General features: G+C 36.7%; 1 protein-coding gene across 1 annotated transcript; it reads right to left on the bottom strand.

The window, feature by feature from the left end:
* Positions 1 to 315: 315 nt before the first annotated feature.
* LOC132565685 (large ribosomal subunit protein uL13m-like) lies at positions 316 to 6825 on the bottom strand (the record flags this gene model as incomplete). The annotated part of the gene is made up of 6 exons (XM_060230384.1): positions 6766 to 6825; positions 5531 to 5654; positions 4211 to 4304; positions 1812 to 1872; positions 1014 to 1100; positions 316 to 437 (listed from the first exon to the last, which is right to left on the bottom strand). Coding segments are annotated over exons 1-6 (509 nt in total), but the record flags the coding sequence as incomplete, so codon positions are not given.
* Positions 6826 to 20073: the final 13248 nt, after the last annotated feature.

A 20073-nucleotide genomic window follows, 5' to 3' on the forward strand; every position in this document is an offset into this window, starting at 1 on the left:
AGACAAAAGGCGATTGCAATAGGTCACTTGGGGCTTTGTCATAAGTTTTTATGAAAGAAACAGTGCTCACCCTGAGTGACATGCTTCATATTGTGCACTGTCAATATTTACACAATTCAGAATCTGAGACATGTGTTAAAAATGTACAAGATCTGATGAAAGTACCAATCTATTTCAGTTTTGGTGGGTATGGCCCTTATACTTTATGAGAAAAATATAATTCAAGATAAACGCTGATGTTGACCCCAATGCTGGACTCCTTTCCCCCACTACAACTAACACTAAGAGTATGCTTCACATGTTTGTAATACGCACCAGTCAAAAAGTTTGGGGAAGTTCTTGATTTCCTCTTCAGTGTATTGGTCAAGACTCTTTGGTACCACTTGTACTTGTTTGATCTGGTCACACACATTGGCTAAAATGTCCTCTGGTACATCCTACAAAAGTTGGATCAATAAACCACAGTTATATAACGACATTTTCCAAATCTTGTTTAAACATTTAACTTTTTAAAAAACTTTTTAACTGCTTCGAAAATAAATGATGCATTTGAGTTTTCTTTTTTCATCTAAAACTTGCATATCCAAACATTGCTTACACATCGTTCTAATTGCTTTGATTTACTTCTTAATTACTGTGAAGCTAAATCTTCTCAAAACAGCTTAATCTATTGAAAATTATATCCTAACTTTGTGTAATAATATTCAATGTATGCATTATTAAACTTTTTAATAGTTATAAGTTGTTCAAATCTATGTACAATGAAAACATTTAGATTGGCTGTTAAGTGCATTCGACATAATATGGGAAAATATCCAAGAATGTGGTTTCATGTCAAACAATTATGAAACTTCACAATTACATTCTATGTATACAATTTTTAACCTTGAATGTAAACTTTAATTAATTAAGAAACATAAATAAATTCTTATATACATGGTAACACTTATCATGTTCCTCTGGTTCCACAGAATCAAGTCCACAGACTAATTACTCTAGTGATGTAACCTTACCTCCTCTGGAAAAAGGTGGAGCCTCCTTAGAAGGTTTGGTCGAAGGAGATTTGACGGTAAACTGCTTTTCACTGTCAATTGTAAAATCTGTAAACAAGCATGAGTTACTTCCCTTGTTACATCAAAATGATGAAAACCTACGCTGGATAAATGTGACACTTAAAACTTATTTGTTAATATATAATAGTGTTTCTTTATCACTATAACAAGAAAAAACATTTTTGTTTAAACCCAGCCAGAATTCCATGTTGATGGCACTGTTTTTGTCTGTATCTTCGTAAACTAGGAAAATATGTAAGAACTATCTGAAAAATTGAGAAAATTGGCTTCAAGTTTGTTTCATTTTGCAAGAATAACACATATTTTGACTAGGGAAAGCAAATATTTTTTAAAAAAAGGGTGCAAAAAAAAAATCAAAATCAGCGTAAGGTAAGAAAGAAAGTAAATAAAGATAAGTACACAAGCACAGATATCAACTTATTTAGTTTTGGTTAAATTAGTTACACATGTACATGTACCAACAAATACATAACTGACTTGGTTTAAAGGTATTTCTTTAAAATAAAAAATCTCAATAAAATATTTTGTGTATGGAATCTTTTTTATACAATTGAATTAATTAAGAGACAATTGCAAAATTTTACATCATCTTTTTTTCCTTTTCAGCACTCCAAAAAATTCCCCATATGATCAGTAATTAATTTATGAAGCAGTCTGAAACTTGAATGACCTTTTGTGATCAGCTATTGTGATCAGAGGTGATTAAGTCTTAGTGATACCTTTGGACTTCTTACTTACCCGTGTCGGGTCCAGGTCATGAAGTCTCCAGGCAGCTGTCATAGAATGTCCCTTGGGATAGCTGCAATTGATAAAGATACATCAATCACCACAGCTACAAAATATACAACATATCACCATAAATACATTTCTCATTCAATCACCACAGATACATAATTCAACCAACACAGATACATCATTCACCATAGATGCTTTGCTGAGAACCCCTGCATCCCAGTAGGGATCCACTGCTAGTGCCATAGGTTATGGCTGAAGGGACTTTCTCTACTAAAGGTCCAAGTGATTTGGTAAGTGATATCATCAACACCAAACCAGCCAAAAGGAAAGAAATGGATGGTGATACCATGGACGCACTGCAAAATGATACTTCAGTAGGAGAAGTTTAAAACAAGATGATCCCACTGCACTTCCTTAACAAATATCCACAAAATATAACCCACTTTAAAACTTTGGCAAACTCACCATCAAATCTACATGACATTAGCATCATCTGGACTACCTAACTAACTTCCTACAAGAATGGTTAATATCAAGATCTTTGAGGAACCACAATGTACCCGCAACTTCCAGATACTAATGGAAGTTTTCTACTTAAATGAGAAATATGCTCACATTTCCTTTAATCTGGTACTAGTTCAATTATTAGTAGAATACTGGTACCAATGAGATAGGTCTGTAAATAAAGAATTAGAGGATATTTCCAAAATTGTGGAGGAACAAACAGACACTGCCAAATTAAAATTCTGTTAGAATCAACTAAAACCGCTGTTCCTAATGAACTAGACAAACAAAAGCAACCAGATCAACAAATCCAATAGAAAATTTATAAAGAAAAAGCTATACAGCAAAAAGTCAAAGCATCCCAAAACTCAGTAGACACTGCCAGTCAACTATTAAGTATCGCTCCACTACAGCAAAACCATCACAAAATTGATGACGTCACCATACTGGTGTGACAATCACAGTAAACAACACAAAAATCAGACTGCATACAGAAGAAGCATGGATCAAAACGTTTTTAACACTTCAACTGGACAGACTCAATATTCAAGATATTCCAGATACAATCAACAAAGACTGCACAATATGTTTCATTTCAATGGAAAACGAGTTGATAAATCCTTACTTGTGTTTGTACACATGCAAAATTATCACAAGGATGTATAGAGTATACCTGTTTACAAGACAGATATAACATGATATAAGAAAAAATCATATAGGCCTCTGCCCAAGCATTTAAACTTGTCCTTCATGATATGGTGTAAATTCATAATAAGGGTTATAAGCATAGACAAAACATGCTCATGTAATCAGATTTGTCGCCAAAATTAAAATAATTACTGACCTTTACTAGCACAACCTATTCTTATTTGATCTAATCTAATCTAGAAATTGCTTTGTACACATCTATGTAGTTTGCTGACCACAGTTTATTTCTTTAAACAATACATCTTTCACCATCTTAATCATTTTCTCGTTCATGCTTATGAATAGAGTTTAAATTTACCACAGAATTTATCATCAAAAGTCAGTGTTGTTTCAGATCAAAGTTTTCACAAACATTTCAATTAAATCTTTGATATCATATTTATATAATTTTCTATCGAAAATGGAATGGTATTTCAAATGTCTATTTGAAAAATATTGTAAGAAACTTAATCTCAGAAAGTCTGTGGACGTAGGCCTACAAAAATTGAAACTAAATACAAACTTAAGAATACTTAAGAATTATGTCAGAAATCAGTTACCCTTTCAAATATGTATTATCATCTATGCAACACTGATATCTTCCATAGAATAAAATTAACATCTTCTTAGTTATGTTGTGGCATTAAGACCTTATAATAACTAGTGTAAAAGAAACCTTGAACGTATGAACAAAGGGAGACTAATCAAACAGTGCATGCAGACGATATGATTTTCTTCCAAACAGAACAGAAGCATAGTTATATCTACATGAAATAGTTCCAAGATGTTATTAAAACACAACATATTCAACATTTTTTTCACCAACTTTTTAATCAATATATCTCATATACATGTATTTATAAAATAACAGCAGCAACTATGCATGAACTTATTTCCAAACACATTTAGCATCCTTTCTGTGGAGGTATATGTGCGATGTTGGGTCTTTTTTTTTTGTGTAAAATTTGGTCTAGGATATAAATTTCCTACAAAGCCAAGTATGGACAGATAAAACGCAAAACAATAGATCCCCACTCCTCGGGTTCATGCAGGTAAGCCGTTCTTATTCCAGAAATTTAACCCAACACGGGTTACTGTAGTAGCTTATCCCTGCAGAGTAAAATGAGTACTTAAGTAACTAAACAATGCAGTGTCTCTTTTTAGAAATTGTTTGATAAGTTTGATAATTTGTTTCAAAAGTGTAACTTTACCCTGTGTGATGGTGGAATCTGTATGTTCTCCATGCTTCATGTCTCATTGCAATATGTTTGGTGTTGATCACAACAACATGGTCACCAACATCACCTGCAAACAACAAGTAATATTTTTTTCATTAAAAGCAAGAGGTATGTGGTTGTAATTTGATATCTATATGTAACAGTTTTATTTTCACTACTACCCAACTCTGAAATACAGTCACATTGCTTAGATCAACCCAAGTTCAAGCTTGCCTTTTAAGCATCTTTGTATTGAATGATATACAAAAACACTGGAAGTAAAATATTTACACAACTTCTAATCTTTATTTACTAAATACAATAATATGTACAACTCACAGCAACACAAATTTAAACCAACTGACAAGAAATACCAACAGAGTACTTACATACATCAAACATAGGTATATACCAGCCAGTACCTTTTGTATACTTTTCAAGCTCCCTAAGCACCCTCACAGTTGTCATCACATTTTTTACATATATTCAATCAATATAGTATGAAATCATATCACAACATTTACAACTCAACTATTATCACCCTCAACACTTCTAGAGCACACAAATACTCTCAAACTACATATGCCATACATTCTTAACACATAAAATACAACTAACTTAGATTTTCATATATATATATATATATATTCATGTACATTATGCTATATTTGTAAATATGTAAATTTCAATATAATGAAAACAAAGCAAGACACCTCAAGGGTTTTTATACCAAACTTAACTGGTACAATATAAAAAATACTGTTTCCATTTTCTTTGGAAGAAAATTGATAAATTGGGAATTTCCTGGAGTAAACTGCAAATTTCTGGAAATTGGCTGAAGTATGAAATGATTGCAATTGGGAATGGGGCCCATTATTGGCTATCAAAAAATCTAGAAAAAACAGGTCTGGTTGGTCCCCTCAAGACTGACCAAAGAAGGGGACCAGACTGATCAGAAGAAACAGACAGAGTGATGTTCATATCTAAATATGACAGTATAAAACTAAAACACATTTGATATATGTTCAAAGCACACAAAATATTTTAATGAGTAGATTTAAATATTCAACTGTGATATTTTATATACAGTATAGTTCCCATTTTAGACCCTTCCCTTTTGCCTCAATAACATGTTGAGTGAACCCTGTGAATTTGCCATTGTGGTCACATGGATGTATTTGGTGGTTTGCACACATATAGTTTGACTTTCACTTCTTCATGAGGAATCAATATATCCATGACATCATACAACACTTCACTTTGTTATTAAGAGTAAACATCAGAACATTATCAACAGCACATAACATCACTTACTATGAGGATGGTAGATAGGCTTATGATGACCTTGGAGGTATTTTGCAATTTTTCTTGCCGACTTGAACACACACTGGTGATTAGCATCATACAACCACCAAATCCTAGAAAAAGTGTTCCATTGCTGAAAATATATAAACATTTTTCAACTTTCCGTAGAAATCTAAATCTACATAAAACAAATAAAATTTAATATTCAAGAAAATGGAAGTTAATGTAACAAATATTCCATGCCTTCTGCAAAAGTAAAGCATATATATTTTTGTTATTTTTTCTCTTCCTGCCACAAACATACTGTATAATCAGGATTTTTTGCTATTTGGTTATCTGTGATTGGAAAGGCCAGTTGATGACTTTTAATGGGCATGATTTATACAGTGTAGTTTTAAACATCAACTGGGGCTCTCCCTGACTATTCAAATAAGATAATGAGATTTACATACTGTCTACCATTTATGTATTAAATTATTAAGTGTTCACATTTAAAAAATATTCAATTAGCATTTATTAGCATAAATAATGGATGCAGGCTTGTAGCCTCTATTTCCATATCAATATCAACACATAGCATAATGGAAATAATTCCTCTGTACAATGGCTTAACTAAGTTCAGGGCTCTCACACCCCATTTTGGGACTTGGGCACGGGGCCCTTAGAATTGGGAAAAATAATGGTGTTTTCCTTAGAATTGGGAGAACTTGGGGTCTAAATTGGGGGAAAAAAATATTTTGCATTGGAATTCGGCCCCAAATCTGGCAGACCGAGAGCCCTGAAGTTACAGTAAAGGGTTATTTTTCCAGTGTTCATCAAGTGCATGTATGTACATTAACTCTGCAGCTACCACTCTTTGTGTAACTAATTGATTACTTAAAGCGGTAATTATCCCTCAAATGCAGGACTTTTACTCTTACGGGGGAGTTATACCCAATCTGTTTAATGGGTTGTTCTAACATATAGGTTCCGACTTCCCTCGATGTCCGCCATCACACCGGTATCGTTTTAGCACGGCCGATAATATATCAACAACGCCATATGATTTTGATATAGCTGAAAATATTCATCCCATGTCACTTTAAAGTCCAAGATTCAGATTAAAACCTGACAGCGAAAAACTATGTTTTGTGTTCGAGCATTGGTCTGGTGAATCATCATTAACGATGTTTTGACTTAAAAAAATATTTAAAGAAAGCTACAAACAGAGAAAAGAAATCCCGTCGACTGTAAAGTATACTTACAATGACTCTGTTGTTTGCCATAGTAATTTTGGCATATATACAACCTTCAAACCATGCTCGCCGGATGTAGGGGAAATCACATCCGGGAAGATAACTCCTTCAACACCACTCAGGACTCTCGTTTATTTACGGAAAAGGATCAATGCATCAGTTTTATGTATAATATTTAATAACACGGACATTATATACGTCTGTAGATATGCTACAGCACGCACAGATTTAATGTTTATTTCTGATGAATGATTAGTTCAAGTCCTTTAGGCAATACTAGACTTCAATCAAAGTACTGAAAGTACTGAGAGGCTAAACGTATTGAAAAATGTTCACAAATAACCGCTAAGCTATATTACTTTCCCCATACTTCTACACTTTGGAATGCAAAAATTACTAAAATAAGAGAACCAGAGGCTATTTTCCTTAATCTTAAGCGATTTCATATCTTCTTTAATTCTTATTTCAAATTTGACGACAATAATGTGAACAAATCAAAATAGGTAAAAAAAAAAAAATAAATAACAAAATAAACACAACCATATATTCATCGCCAACAAGCCAAATGATAAATAGCTCTATGATGAAGTTGACTTAACAAAAACCTTCGAAATCCCCAAGATGTTGCAATTACTATCCTATCAATATGAGGATTTAGACAAATCGAAAGAACTTTATACCTACTTCTCTATTTTAATTGTATTGCAAAGTAATAGTCCTTACTTATTATAATCAAATTTGTAGTTGAGGAAAGTAGGTAAGGTGCACACAGCATTTCAGATAGATAAAAGTGTAAATAATTACATTAAATGTATTTACATGCCTATCTTCCTTGAAGTATCATGGTTAGAATTTTAGTCCAGTAATTATATCTATAAAGACATAGTTCTATGAGATTAAACTAGATTTCCATATATATACAAAATTTACAATATTTTCACTATAGCTACTACTATTTCTGATCTCCAATGCGTTAGATAATGTCACCATGACACGCAAAATGAATAAATATGTTATGGAAATATTTCGTTCTAGTTAATTGATAATTATAGACATGAATATTTTGTTTTTTTATACTCGCTTTGTTTGAAGGAATATTTTCATTTCAAGGAACTTGGAAACACATTAACAAACCTAGAGAAATCAGCACAATCAACCTTCATCAAATAAAACTAAGACAAAAAATATGTTATAACAAAGTCAACATCATGATCAGTACAGAAAAAGTGTCATATCGGCGGGTATGCGCGTGGGACGAACAGTCCAATTTTGTGACGTCTAATGAGGTAAAATGATGTTATATATTAAGACGATCTTGCCACAAGGATTAAAGCAAAATTGATGTTCTGTTTGTAAGTTTTGTTTGTTTATAAGTGCTGTTAGTTAATAATTCAAACCAGAGACGTTTTGTATATGTCTCTGTTCAAACCAAGGCCCCAGACTAGCTTCTAATCATGGCGCCAACTCGCATGTGCAGTGTTCTGTACGCTTACGTCATGTCGAGAAGGATTCATAAGCCGCCATACAGTAAATACACTGTAAATGAAGTCACGCAGTTACAATAAACTTTGAAGATACAAGAAACCATTTTTTTGCTTACTTAAGGCAGAGACGTATCTCTGCTTACGGTTAATATGGTTGTTTTCTAGGAGTATTCACAGCAGACTCGATCTTCTTCGATGTCCGTGAGCAAATTCCGTAAAATATATTGTTCAAAATTTATCAATAGTTCAACCACACTGTGCTTCTTTTTTTAAATATATAGTAATCGTATTGTTATTAAAAACCAAACTTATTGAGGATGCTTTTAAAATAGCGATTTAAAAGATCGCGGCATTAATTACGCAGAAAATTACCGCTAGAGGACTCTAACTCTTTTCGATATTTCAGCCAATGAGAAGGCCAGGATCGGTAAATTTTGTCTGAAAGGCCGTCGCAATAGGCTGTAAGTACTGAGTACGTTTAGCCTAAAAACAAAGATACATCAGAGCCTGACGTATATATATGTGTGTTATATATGTCTCTGGATACATGTAAAACATGATGATATTAAACTGATTTAAACTGCAGTACATTAAAGTTTACGGTATTGTTATTTCTGCTTGAACTTTATGGTTATAGAAGAGATCTCGTTTTTTCAGCGAGTTCCCAAAGCGTTTTTGAAGACATTAACGCTTTATGTAGACACGACATTTTCATGCAGACTGTACCAGAAAGTGTCATTTCCATAGTGAAGTTTTCGGTCGCTTGCAGTATTTATGCGTCTTTTGTACATATAGCTTTCTCTCCCTATGTGTCTGTGCGAGGCTTCATCTCATTACGACGACATTGCAGCATTTCTCATCATGTAGACATTTTAATTTTATGGAGCGAGTTGACGAATCTGAGGCCTATTTAACCATATTCAAAATAATATTTATATATATTATCTGTGTGCATTTAACAGATTTTTTTTATCAAATTACGTTTTATTGTAACTACACATACATTGATTATTTTTATACAATATTTTTTTTTATTTAATTAATCAAACGATTCCTCATTTAGAATGTGATGGAGATGTACCGATAGACTACTTTCCTCGGAGTGTGACATGCAATGGGGATGGTTTTTTGTCCGTTATAAAGGGTCTTCGGCGTCCATCTGCCGAAGTGTACACCTAAATTTACACCACAGCTCTCGATTGAATTTTGTAACTTTGTATTTGTTTAGTGTCCTATGTATGTGATGTAATTTATTTAATATTTGTGTCTTGATAAAGGAACAGTATGCCTCGAAAATTTGACAATTCACTTGTTCGTACTGTCGTTATTAATTTATTGATCATATATATATATATATATATAAAGCCCACTTTTTCCATCGAGTAATATCAACTGTTAAAATTCAGTTTGCGAACATTTTTGTGGGTGCACGAAAAAGCCTTCAACCTACCACAGTCCCCCTCCCCGGAAAGAAAGAAACAATCAAAAGAAACAAACAAACAAAACAAAAGAGGCATTTGAATGACGATTTACAGCATCTACATGACAAGTTCCTCAGCGAAAACCCCAAGATATCGGTTTCATATTCCTTATTCAGCAGATTTAGACGTTTTTGAGCACAGCAATCCACAGAGAGAGAGAGAGAGAGGGGGGGGGGGGGGGGGGGGGGGGGGGCTTACGCTACGTTGTGGAGAACTCTCAGCAGTCTTAGGACCAACGTTATGGGGTTCGTTCAGCTTGTGGGGAATTTTCTAGTTCCCCACAATTACATATGGTATATTATCGTGATCCTGGTGTAAATCTGAACAAAATGAGGCCAAACATGGAAAATTCCCTTATAATACGTATTATGGACTATCACTTCATCGTAAACCGACTGTCTAGGAATCATGGGTAATTTCCCATTCGGTACCTCTTTGTATTTCTTGGCGGGAAAAAATAGCGGGAAAATATGCTTTATGGGGAAGAGTTACAAAAAAGTCTCACTGCTATCAAGTTATCTTTCTATATAAAATACATGTTATAATTCCCAGTTCTTTTCATGGCTGATGTTATTTCACTCAGTACACGTTTCGGTTTATTTTGCATATACACGTCTTCACAATACAATTTTCAAATCTTCTTTTCTGCTTTCTCGCAGCTATAAGTGTTATTGTGTTACTATTTTTTCCGTTCATACTGGGTATCAGCAGTTCGATATCATCATCTTTTCATCGTCACATGCATATAAACGTATAACATACTCCTGTTCTTTTCTCTGTAGTTCCTAATATGGTAATTGCAATGTATTTGAAAATATCATCAAGTGATTATGACCCAAGTTCCCTTTATCTACGTACTCTGAAGAAATTTCCGTTTTTAGAGTCATACATCTCCTTCATGAACGTTGATATTCAGAGCCTCTTGCCAAAAATGACCGGACTTTCACGGTCCTTATCACCACGGTAGATCCGATAGATTTATCGGGGGCACGATTGATGCCCCCCCCCACCTCCGTTGTTGCACTGAAAGCAAGACCTGTTCTAGAAATGGGACAGACGGATGAATGGAGGGACGGAAAGTGATACCGCATTAGAAATTCATTTTTATATGGTTTTATGCTCAGCTATGTTATTCACGAGTTAATCCTTTATATACTACTATGCTACCTTACTCCCATAAAAACACAACCACAATATGCATGTGAGCCGAGCGGATGATAGAGCCGGCATTTAATGTCATATTCTCTTATATATATATATATACATTCCCTTACTCACTCACTAGCCTCTCGCTACCCTAATTCTACCATTGTATAACAAGCCTTAGGAGAACCAAGCGAGCCACCCAACCTCAAAACCGTTATACGGGATGAGAGGAGGTGCACCAGCCCAAACTGCTTCAAGCTCCCGAAATAATGCTGGGATTTCAATTGTTCATTCATTTTAGGCACCTGCATTTTAATGGTCTACAATGGTATTTCTACCGGTCGTTAGATACTTTCACACTTATATTTCTTCAATACCTTTACTGAAAAGCGAAAATATGTAAATTATATATTCTATATTGTATACGTTCTCACCCTAACCCTGAAACTGTAGCAGTCAACGCTTTGAAAGTCCGCGGCTAGAATGAATACCCGATATACCCCTCACGTGCGCGTCGGTACCCTAGTACTCCACGTGGCACGCCAATCAGTCTCCTGATTGGTCAGATACTTGTAACACAATGGCCTTATTACGTAATGATTACATGATCATTACATGATCCTGTTTCATTACTATTTCAAGATATGAATTTTATATTATATATATTAGTGCGACATAATCATGTTTTCCTGTGATAGCATGTTTTCCTGTAGTAGCGTAAACAATGTTAATACTGTGTGTATCGTGCATTAAGGGTAATGGGTTAACTGGACGATAATGGACCATGGAGATAACACAGGCTGATAAAATAAATGGGTAGAAAGAATGAACGTACGTGGCAGTTGGTCAAGAGCCAAATAGAGTACCATTTCAAGATGGTCAAAGTATCAATTAATACAAATCCATTAAGTTCAATTTACACAATTTGATTGTATAGATACAGGTCAGCCGACCTGGGGCAGAACAGGTATGCTGACCCCCCGCTGGAATGTTGTGGGCAGGGGGTTGACCAATCGCTGACATTCATATGTCACAGGTATTATAAAAGCAGCCTTGGGTCAAAGTATCAATTAATACAAATCCATTAAGTTCAATTTACACAATTTGATTGTATAGATACAGGTCAGCCGACCTGGGGCAGAACAGGTATGCTGACTCCCGCTGGGATGTTATGGGCAGGGGAGTTGACCAATCGCTGACATTCATATGTCACAGGTATTATAAAAGCAGCCTTGGAGACTTACGGAGTCAGTCAGCTCGGAGAACCTTTACTGACGCCAACCTGCGGTCTCCGGCTACTCACATTCGGCCATATGAAACCTAAAATGTTATAGGAAATTTCGAACTTTTCGCCAAGAAGATTACTTAGTTATACACCAGTGTGACGGGTCGTCGGTCCGCTGTTTTACTATAGTTGTAACGTATCCTGTTGTTATTCTCGTGGAGCCATACCTGGTGAATTATGCTAAATAAAACTGCGAACCTTTGGAACCTGGGTTGTTGAACTTTTGTCATTTCAATACGCATATGAACACCTGAAGTGTTATATGTTACTATTGATTTTTGGTGCCGTGACCAGGATCGAGAATTAACAGAAAGGATATTGTACAAAGAAGTGCATTGTATTATGAACTCTGACAACGAAGTTATTATTCAACGGGCACGAGAAAACTTTCCTGTACATTGGAAGAAGAAAATTATTGCAGTTGTCAGACCTGCTGACCACGAACTGAAGGAACTCGAGGAAAAGAAAAAGCCTGACATTACAGTCAGTACCGATACCCAACTACCCAGACGTAATAGACCAAGAGGATTGGTCCGCCGCGACGTTCCCATAAGACCGGTAGGAGAAAGGCTACGGCCACAGGGTAATTACTACACCCCATTTGACTACAACGATTTGCAGACTCTCCGCCACCTTGCTATTGACCAGACTTCGTAATAAGGGTAAGTGGCTCTTAATTCTTTTTACTATACCTATTCAGTCATGGTCGAACCAACCAATCCAGTGGCTAATGCCATGCAAGATTTGGCAACACAAGTCGGCAGTTTAAATGCTGCCGTAGCAATACAAGGGGTGGGTACTGCAATAACGCCGTTTGAGGGAGATGCCAAGAAATTTAAATGCTGGATGAAGGAAATAGAGCGCTATTCCTCAGCCATGCAAATTAGTGACGATAAAAAAAAGTTTGTAGCAATACAATCGTGCAAGGGCGCGGTAGCCGATTTTATACAACGGTTTATGACTGAATACGATAAAACACCATGGAAAGACTTAAAAGCGGAGTTAAAAGTACGGTTTGCGGACGTAACTGACTCACAGTACGCCCTAGAAATTTTGGCCTCCATGAAACAAAACAAAAACGAAAATGTAGAAATCTATTGCGAAAGAATGATTGACGTGGCGCAAGACGCATTTCCCGACGCTGTAGAAAATGGCCCTACAGTGGAAAGACAGTTAATTGGGTTTTTTACAAAGGGTTTGTACCACAATTATTTGCGTATGAAAATCATGCGGGACAACCCCGATACGCTTGCTGCTGCACTGGCTGTAGCTAGACGCGAGCAGAATTTAAGGAAGAGGTTTGCTCTTCATTCAATGACCGGGACCGATGCACGCGATGAAGGTGAGCGTGTGGAACAACCTATGGAGGTTGACCACTACCGGAACAAGAGATGTTACTCTTGTAACAAACTAGGTCATGTATCTAGAGAATGTAGGAGTGGGTCTAGAAAGCCCACGAGGCGTCAAGTGAACGCCTACCAGCAGAGCACTGAACAGTTGCGATGTTGGAATTGTGGGGGGCCACACAAGAGGGACAGGTGTCCACGATTAAACTTAAACCGGCCTACAAAAAACTAGAGAACTCCTGTCATGCTAAGGCCGATGACAGGGGGGAAGTAAATAGAGTAAAAACATACAAAATAAACTTGGCAGGTAATCCTAACTCCATTCTTGTTAAAATTAGGAAGCAAAAATTTAGATCCTTGGTAGATTCAGGAGCAGAAGTGTCGCTTATACATAGGAGGGTATATCGGAGTTTGAAAGATCCTCCGCCGCTGACCAGAAACAAGGTTTACTTACAGTCCGTAAACGGTAGTTCACTGACTATTGACGGGGCGACAACTCTAAGTTTCCAGGTTGGAAACGAGACTCTGACGCACAAGTTTTATGTGGTCAAGGACATGAATAGGAATATCATTTTGGGTAGAGATTGGTTGCAAAACAATGGTGTTCGATTGTATTTCGATTTAGGCTGTCTCAGAATACGTAAGGCCTATGTACCATTAGAGGAAGATATTCATATTTCTGCACTTGTCAGAAATCACAAGGAAGTAATTCTAAAACCACAAACTGTTTCTGTTTTTGAGGGTAAAGTTAAAAATAGAGAATATCTTAAAAATACGACATTACAAGTGTCCGCTATAGACAAAGGATATGTGTATGAGGAACCAGGCTTAATGGTCACGAACTCTATAGCTAGAACTAACAGCAACCTCAGACTTCCGGTTATGATTGTTAATAACACCAACAAAACAATTAAACTCAGGAAGGGATGTACAGTAGGGAAGGTTACCAGTATCCCTGAGCAAAATGTAGTGTCCATAGATCATACCAGTAGTACAAAAGATGTCAAGAGTGTTGAGTTGATAGATTTGACGAATGAACTTCATGTGACAGCAGAACAAAAACAAGACAATGCCGACAAAAATAGTCAGCCGCTAGAATTTAAGGTGGGTGACCCCGTGTTTTACAAGAACCATTTGAGGAAAAGTAAATTGCAAGGAAAATGGCGACCTTACTATAGAATCATTGAACAAACCACACCAGTGACTTTTACAATTAAGAACCAACTTGACGGACGCACGACAAAGGCTCACGCGGAACATTTACGTTTAGCAAAGATAGATGTCTGGGAAATACCTAAGGGTCAGGATAGGTTACTAAGACAATCGACATATGCAGCACCACCAAAAGACAGTGACGGAAGCAGCGATGAGGTATCTTCCGATTCTGACTCCGATACACCGCTTGCTAAGATAGCTAAAAGATTCCGCAGGGAACGGGATACTTCTTCCGAGGAAGAAGATATTCCGTTAATGGAGCTAGCCAAAAGAATAAAACGGCGTGATACAAAAGCCATTGATGCGGATAGTAGGTCGGACAGTTCAGGCTCCCAAAGTGATGATCAACTGTCAAAACATTCCAGTAATGATAGCCTTACAGGGCTTGATGATGAGGAATTGATGTCAGTGGATTATGTCAAGGAAAAACCAATAGTAAAACGTAAAGAATATAAAAGAAGTAATAATAAATCAGTTAAACATCTGATGCAGGCAATAACTGATCTATTATAGGCCTTGAAATTGTAAATAGTTTGTATAATCACTGGCATATTATTGTTGTAGGATTGATCAAGCAAAATGAAGCTTATCTTACCATTACTTATTATTGGTCTAACCAGAGCTATTATTGTACAGCAAAATGTCGTTTTCCACAAAGTTAATGAAGTAACAGCCACAAGATCAAGATGGTTGGTTACCTTTGTACTAGATCTAGCCCCCTATGAGAAATTTATGTCCCATTTAACTAACGACATTGCAATGGCAAATCAATTAGCTACTACTGTGGTACAACAGTATGATACACCAGAACGATTTGGGTTCTTAAATGTGTTTGAAGGACTCAAAACTATGTTAGAGACCCTCAGGACTACTCAGCATACAGTGATGGGTAGTTTCTTAGATTATAAATTGTTACATCAGCAGTCTAGACGGAAACGAGCTCTATTACCTATTATAGGAAAGGCGCTCAGCTTTCTGTTTGGTACAGTGTCAGAATCTGACTTGAATACGATACGCCGCAACATAGCCTTGTTAAGTAAAAATCAGAAGGATATTGCACATGTTCTAGAAGAAAACATGTCAATCTTAAATGTATCACGGGTAGAAATATCCCAGAACAGACAGGCGATAAATGATTTGGCGACAAGTGTCGCGCAGTTAGATCAGAACATGGCGAATATATCTAATGCTTTAAACGAGAGAGTAAACAATTTAAATATAGCTGTCCACTTATACGCGAGGTTAGATAAAATAATAGAGGACCTAAAACAAATGATGCAAAGGGCAATGCTCTATTTAGAACGTTTAGGTTTACAATTGAATATGTTATCACTGGGACACCTATCCCCAAGTACGGTGTCACCGGGGAATCTTAAAACACTACTCCATTCGGTTCAAGTTAATTTACCAAGCACTCTGAAACTTCCCGAAGATCCAAATACCAGACTATGGTATTTCTATAAATTCCTCACGTGCACCACGGTGTTGGAGGAGAATCAAATTTTAGTTGTAATATCAATTCCATTATTAGACGTTCGAGGCAGGTTTGACATTTATCAGATACATAATTTACCATTACCAGGACCTTCAAATATCGTATCTGATTCTCAAACGACTGGTATGGTGGCTAGTTATCAACTGGAAACAGATGTATTCGCTATAAACACAGAACATACTCGTTATGTGTTATTAAATTCGGAAGAAGCTAAACAGTGCATCAGTCCTGTCATGAAATACTGTAGCATTAAAAGTCCCGTTTACCCGACTAACCTGAGTAGACTATGCTTGATAGCTCTATTTACTAAATCAGCCAAGAACATTAAACGTAATTGTAGAAGAGTGGTCAAACCCAATACGACTTTACCTAAAGCTGAGTATTTAACGGAAGGAGCGTGGCTCGTGGCCACCCAGATTAGACTGCGCTTTACGATCGTGTGTAAAAACTACAACGGGATAGCAAAAGCTAATGACCGTACTATTAACGTCGATCCACCTATGGGTGTAGTCCGTTTAAATAACTCGTGTTCGGCTTCCAACGATTACATAACACTGTTACCATCCTCGCAAAAAGAGAGTCAATATAACATCATTGATCCTATTGATAAGTTGATTGAAACCTATACTAATGTAACTGGTGGTGATTTATGGACACCACTACGTGTCGCGTTACCTAACGTAACCCGTATAGAACTGCCGGACGCCTTAAAGGATATCCAGCAAATATCGATGGATGGCTTGATCAAAACGTTGCATAACTTACGATCTATTGGGAAAGACGAACCATTTCCGGTGTGGAAAACGGTTGTCATTGGCGCGGCCATAGCTATAGGGGTGGGACTAGTAATATTCATTTACTGTTATTGTAAAAGGTTAAAAGGGAAAAGGCACTGGTTGACCATGTTTAGGTATGGTAAGAGAGATACCAGAGCTGCACCCAGCTACGAGATGGCTGTCTTGCAGAACAGACAAGGAGCATCACCATCGGATAACGTTAATCCAAGCGCTCCTACCATGAGCACAGAGGCGACGGAGCCACAGAGGATCACAACATCAATATACCCGACTGCATTCCAACTAAGGACTGATGAGACTGGTTAGGGAGGTAATATTACTCCCGTTACCAGGGGCATGGGGATTGCCTTCAGTCCATGGCAGTGTAGAGGGATTGGAGATATATGTATACATGGATGTATACCACCTGACAAATGTGCCTAGAGCAGAACTTGTGTGCAAAGTTCAAGGTCAGGGAGTTTTGAAAACGTTGCCGACCAGCGATGGGCTAGACGAGGGAGAGACAGTACCTATTTGTCTAGAGCCAGAAGAAAACGTGTTGTGATTGGAACTCTCTGTGTATTCGGCCGTGCCTGAGGAACTGTGTTAATTATATATATATTCTGTGAAGAACTGTGCTAATTATATCTCTGTAAGTGAATTTATATTTCTAGGTAATATAGGTGGTGATAAACAAACTGTGTTAATTGAACTGTGTTAAACTTAATTACAGGCCTATTGTGTTGGAACTTTTTATATGGATTGATCTCCCGATAAATCTTAGGCAAGGGAGGAATGTAACACAATGGCCTTATTACGTAATGATTACATGATCATTACATGATCCTGTTTCATTACTATTTCAAGATATGAATTTTATATTATATATATTAGTGCGACATAATCATGTTTTCCTGTGATAGCATGTTTTCCTGTAGTAGCGTAAACAATGTTAATACTGTGTGTATCGTGCATTAAGGGTAATGGGTTAACTGGACGATAATGGACCATGGAGATAACACAGGCTGATAAAATAAATGGGTAGAAAGAATGAACGTACGTGGCAGTTGGTCAAGAGCCAAATAGAGTACCATTTCAAGATGGTCAAAGTATCAATTAATACAAATCCATTAAGTTCAATTTACACAATTTGATTGTATAGATACAGGTCAGCCGACCTGGGGCAGAACAGGTATGCTGACCCCCCGCTGGAATGTTGTGGGCAGGGGGTTGACCAATCGCTGACATTCATATGTCACAGGTAAAAGCAGCCTTGGGTCAATTATCAATTAATACAAATCCATTAAGTTCAATTTACACAATTTGATTGTATAGATACAGGTCAGCCGACCTGGGGCAAAACAGGTGTGTTGACTCCCGCTGGGATGTTATGGGCAGGGGAGTTGACCAATCGCTGACATTCATATGTCACAGGTATTATAAAAGCAGCCCTGGAGACTTACGGAGGCAGTCAGCTCGGAGAACCTTTACTGACGCCAACCTGCGGTCTCCGGCTACTCACATTCGGCCATATGAAACCTAAAATGTTATAGGAACTTTCGAACTTTTCGCCAAGAAGATTACTTAGTTATACACCAGTGTGACGGGTCGTCGGTCCGCTGTTTTACTATAGTTGTAACGTATCCTGTTGTTATTCTCGTGGAGCCATACCTGGTGAATTATGCTAAATAAAACTGCGAACCTTTGGAACCTGGGTTGTTGAACTTTTGTCATTTCAATACGCATATGAACACCTGAAGTGTTATATACTATACACTGCCTTGCACGCCTTGCGTACATATGTACGTGACCGAAACTATAGGATAGCAAATTTCCGCTATTCTCCGAAACGCGGAAATTTTTGAATTATTACATACGGTGCACTTTGTTGAGAACAGAGACGTATGTAACACGCGTGCGTTTCTGCTGAGAAGTACGTGATGGATATTGGACAAGTTTGACAGGTGTGTTACTGTGCACGTGCTGAATTCTGGCAGGTGTTCTGAGTAAAGCATAATTCGCACGACGTAATGTATACAAATTGTATCGGCGACAGAGACGTTGTACAATTTTTGAGCTAAGTATAAATCGTTACCGGTACAATCGAACCAAACAACGGGAAAAGGGAGGAAGAATGATGGGAACAAGGGAGTGAAGGAGGAGAAAGAGAATATCGGTTGGAGATACATTTCATCTGAAGCTTTCTGCTGGCACGCTCTCTAAATTGACAGATTGTGTGGCGATTGAAACAACTGTCGGCATTTTTATACCAGTTACAGTAACTATAAAACGCCACATGTACTTGGGAATGCATACAACATTTCGAGGATATTTGTTACAAGTCTCTTGCTCAAATCAGAGTCTTACATCACTGATTTAAATGTATTAGTTGACAAACTTTTATTTCCCGATACGTGTAAATCGTCACTGAATGCCATCTACTGGAAACGTCGTCTGAAAACTTTTTTGGAAAACTAGAAAATGAAAACGGTTTTTGTTAAGAATGATTCAATCAAACTACAATCACATAGAATTCCAACATTTAAATATATTAGATATATATATCCTTTCCCTATCCTATCGTATTTATATATCATGAACACACAGAAATAGTAATATTAAAGATATCCAAAGACATTATAGAATATACATGTATCTTTTTAATGTATAATAATGCGTCATAAAAAACATATCTAACCAAACAGTGACTAGTGGCTTATTAGACATGATAATTAAATATATAATGATAAGCTAAGTGTCATAGGAGGAGTGAGGAGAGGGATGGGGCAGTTTTGTATGATGGTTTTCCAGACCCAGGAGTTGTGAAAACGTAGATGACGAAGGTTTGGAAGTAAAGGTCATGCACAAAATTGGCGAAAACCGTTACTTCTGGCTATCGATGAACGACGTTCTCTGGTACAAACATAGTCAGTTTGTTTGCAAAATTTCAGAGCCTTCAGTGGTTGGTTCAAGGCACCACCAACTGTCAAAAGATGACTGGTTAAAAGTTCAAATTGCTTTAAACGTTTAACATTGTTTTGCCAATTGTTCTAGTTTAATAAATCACATTTTGTTCTAGCAAAGACTTT

The sequence above is a fragment of the Ylistrum balloti genome, unplaced genomic scaffold (genome assembly GCF_031769215.1).
Source record: "Ylistrum balloti isolate Yb309-2 unplaced genomic scaffold, AGI_CSIRO_Ybal_v1 Utg369578, whole genome shotgun sequence".
NCBI lineage: Eukaryota > Metazoa > Mollusca > Bivalvia > Pectinida > Pectinidae > Ylistrum > Ylistrum balloti.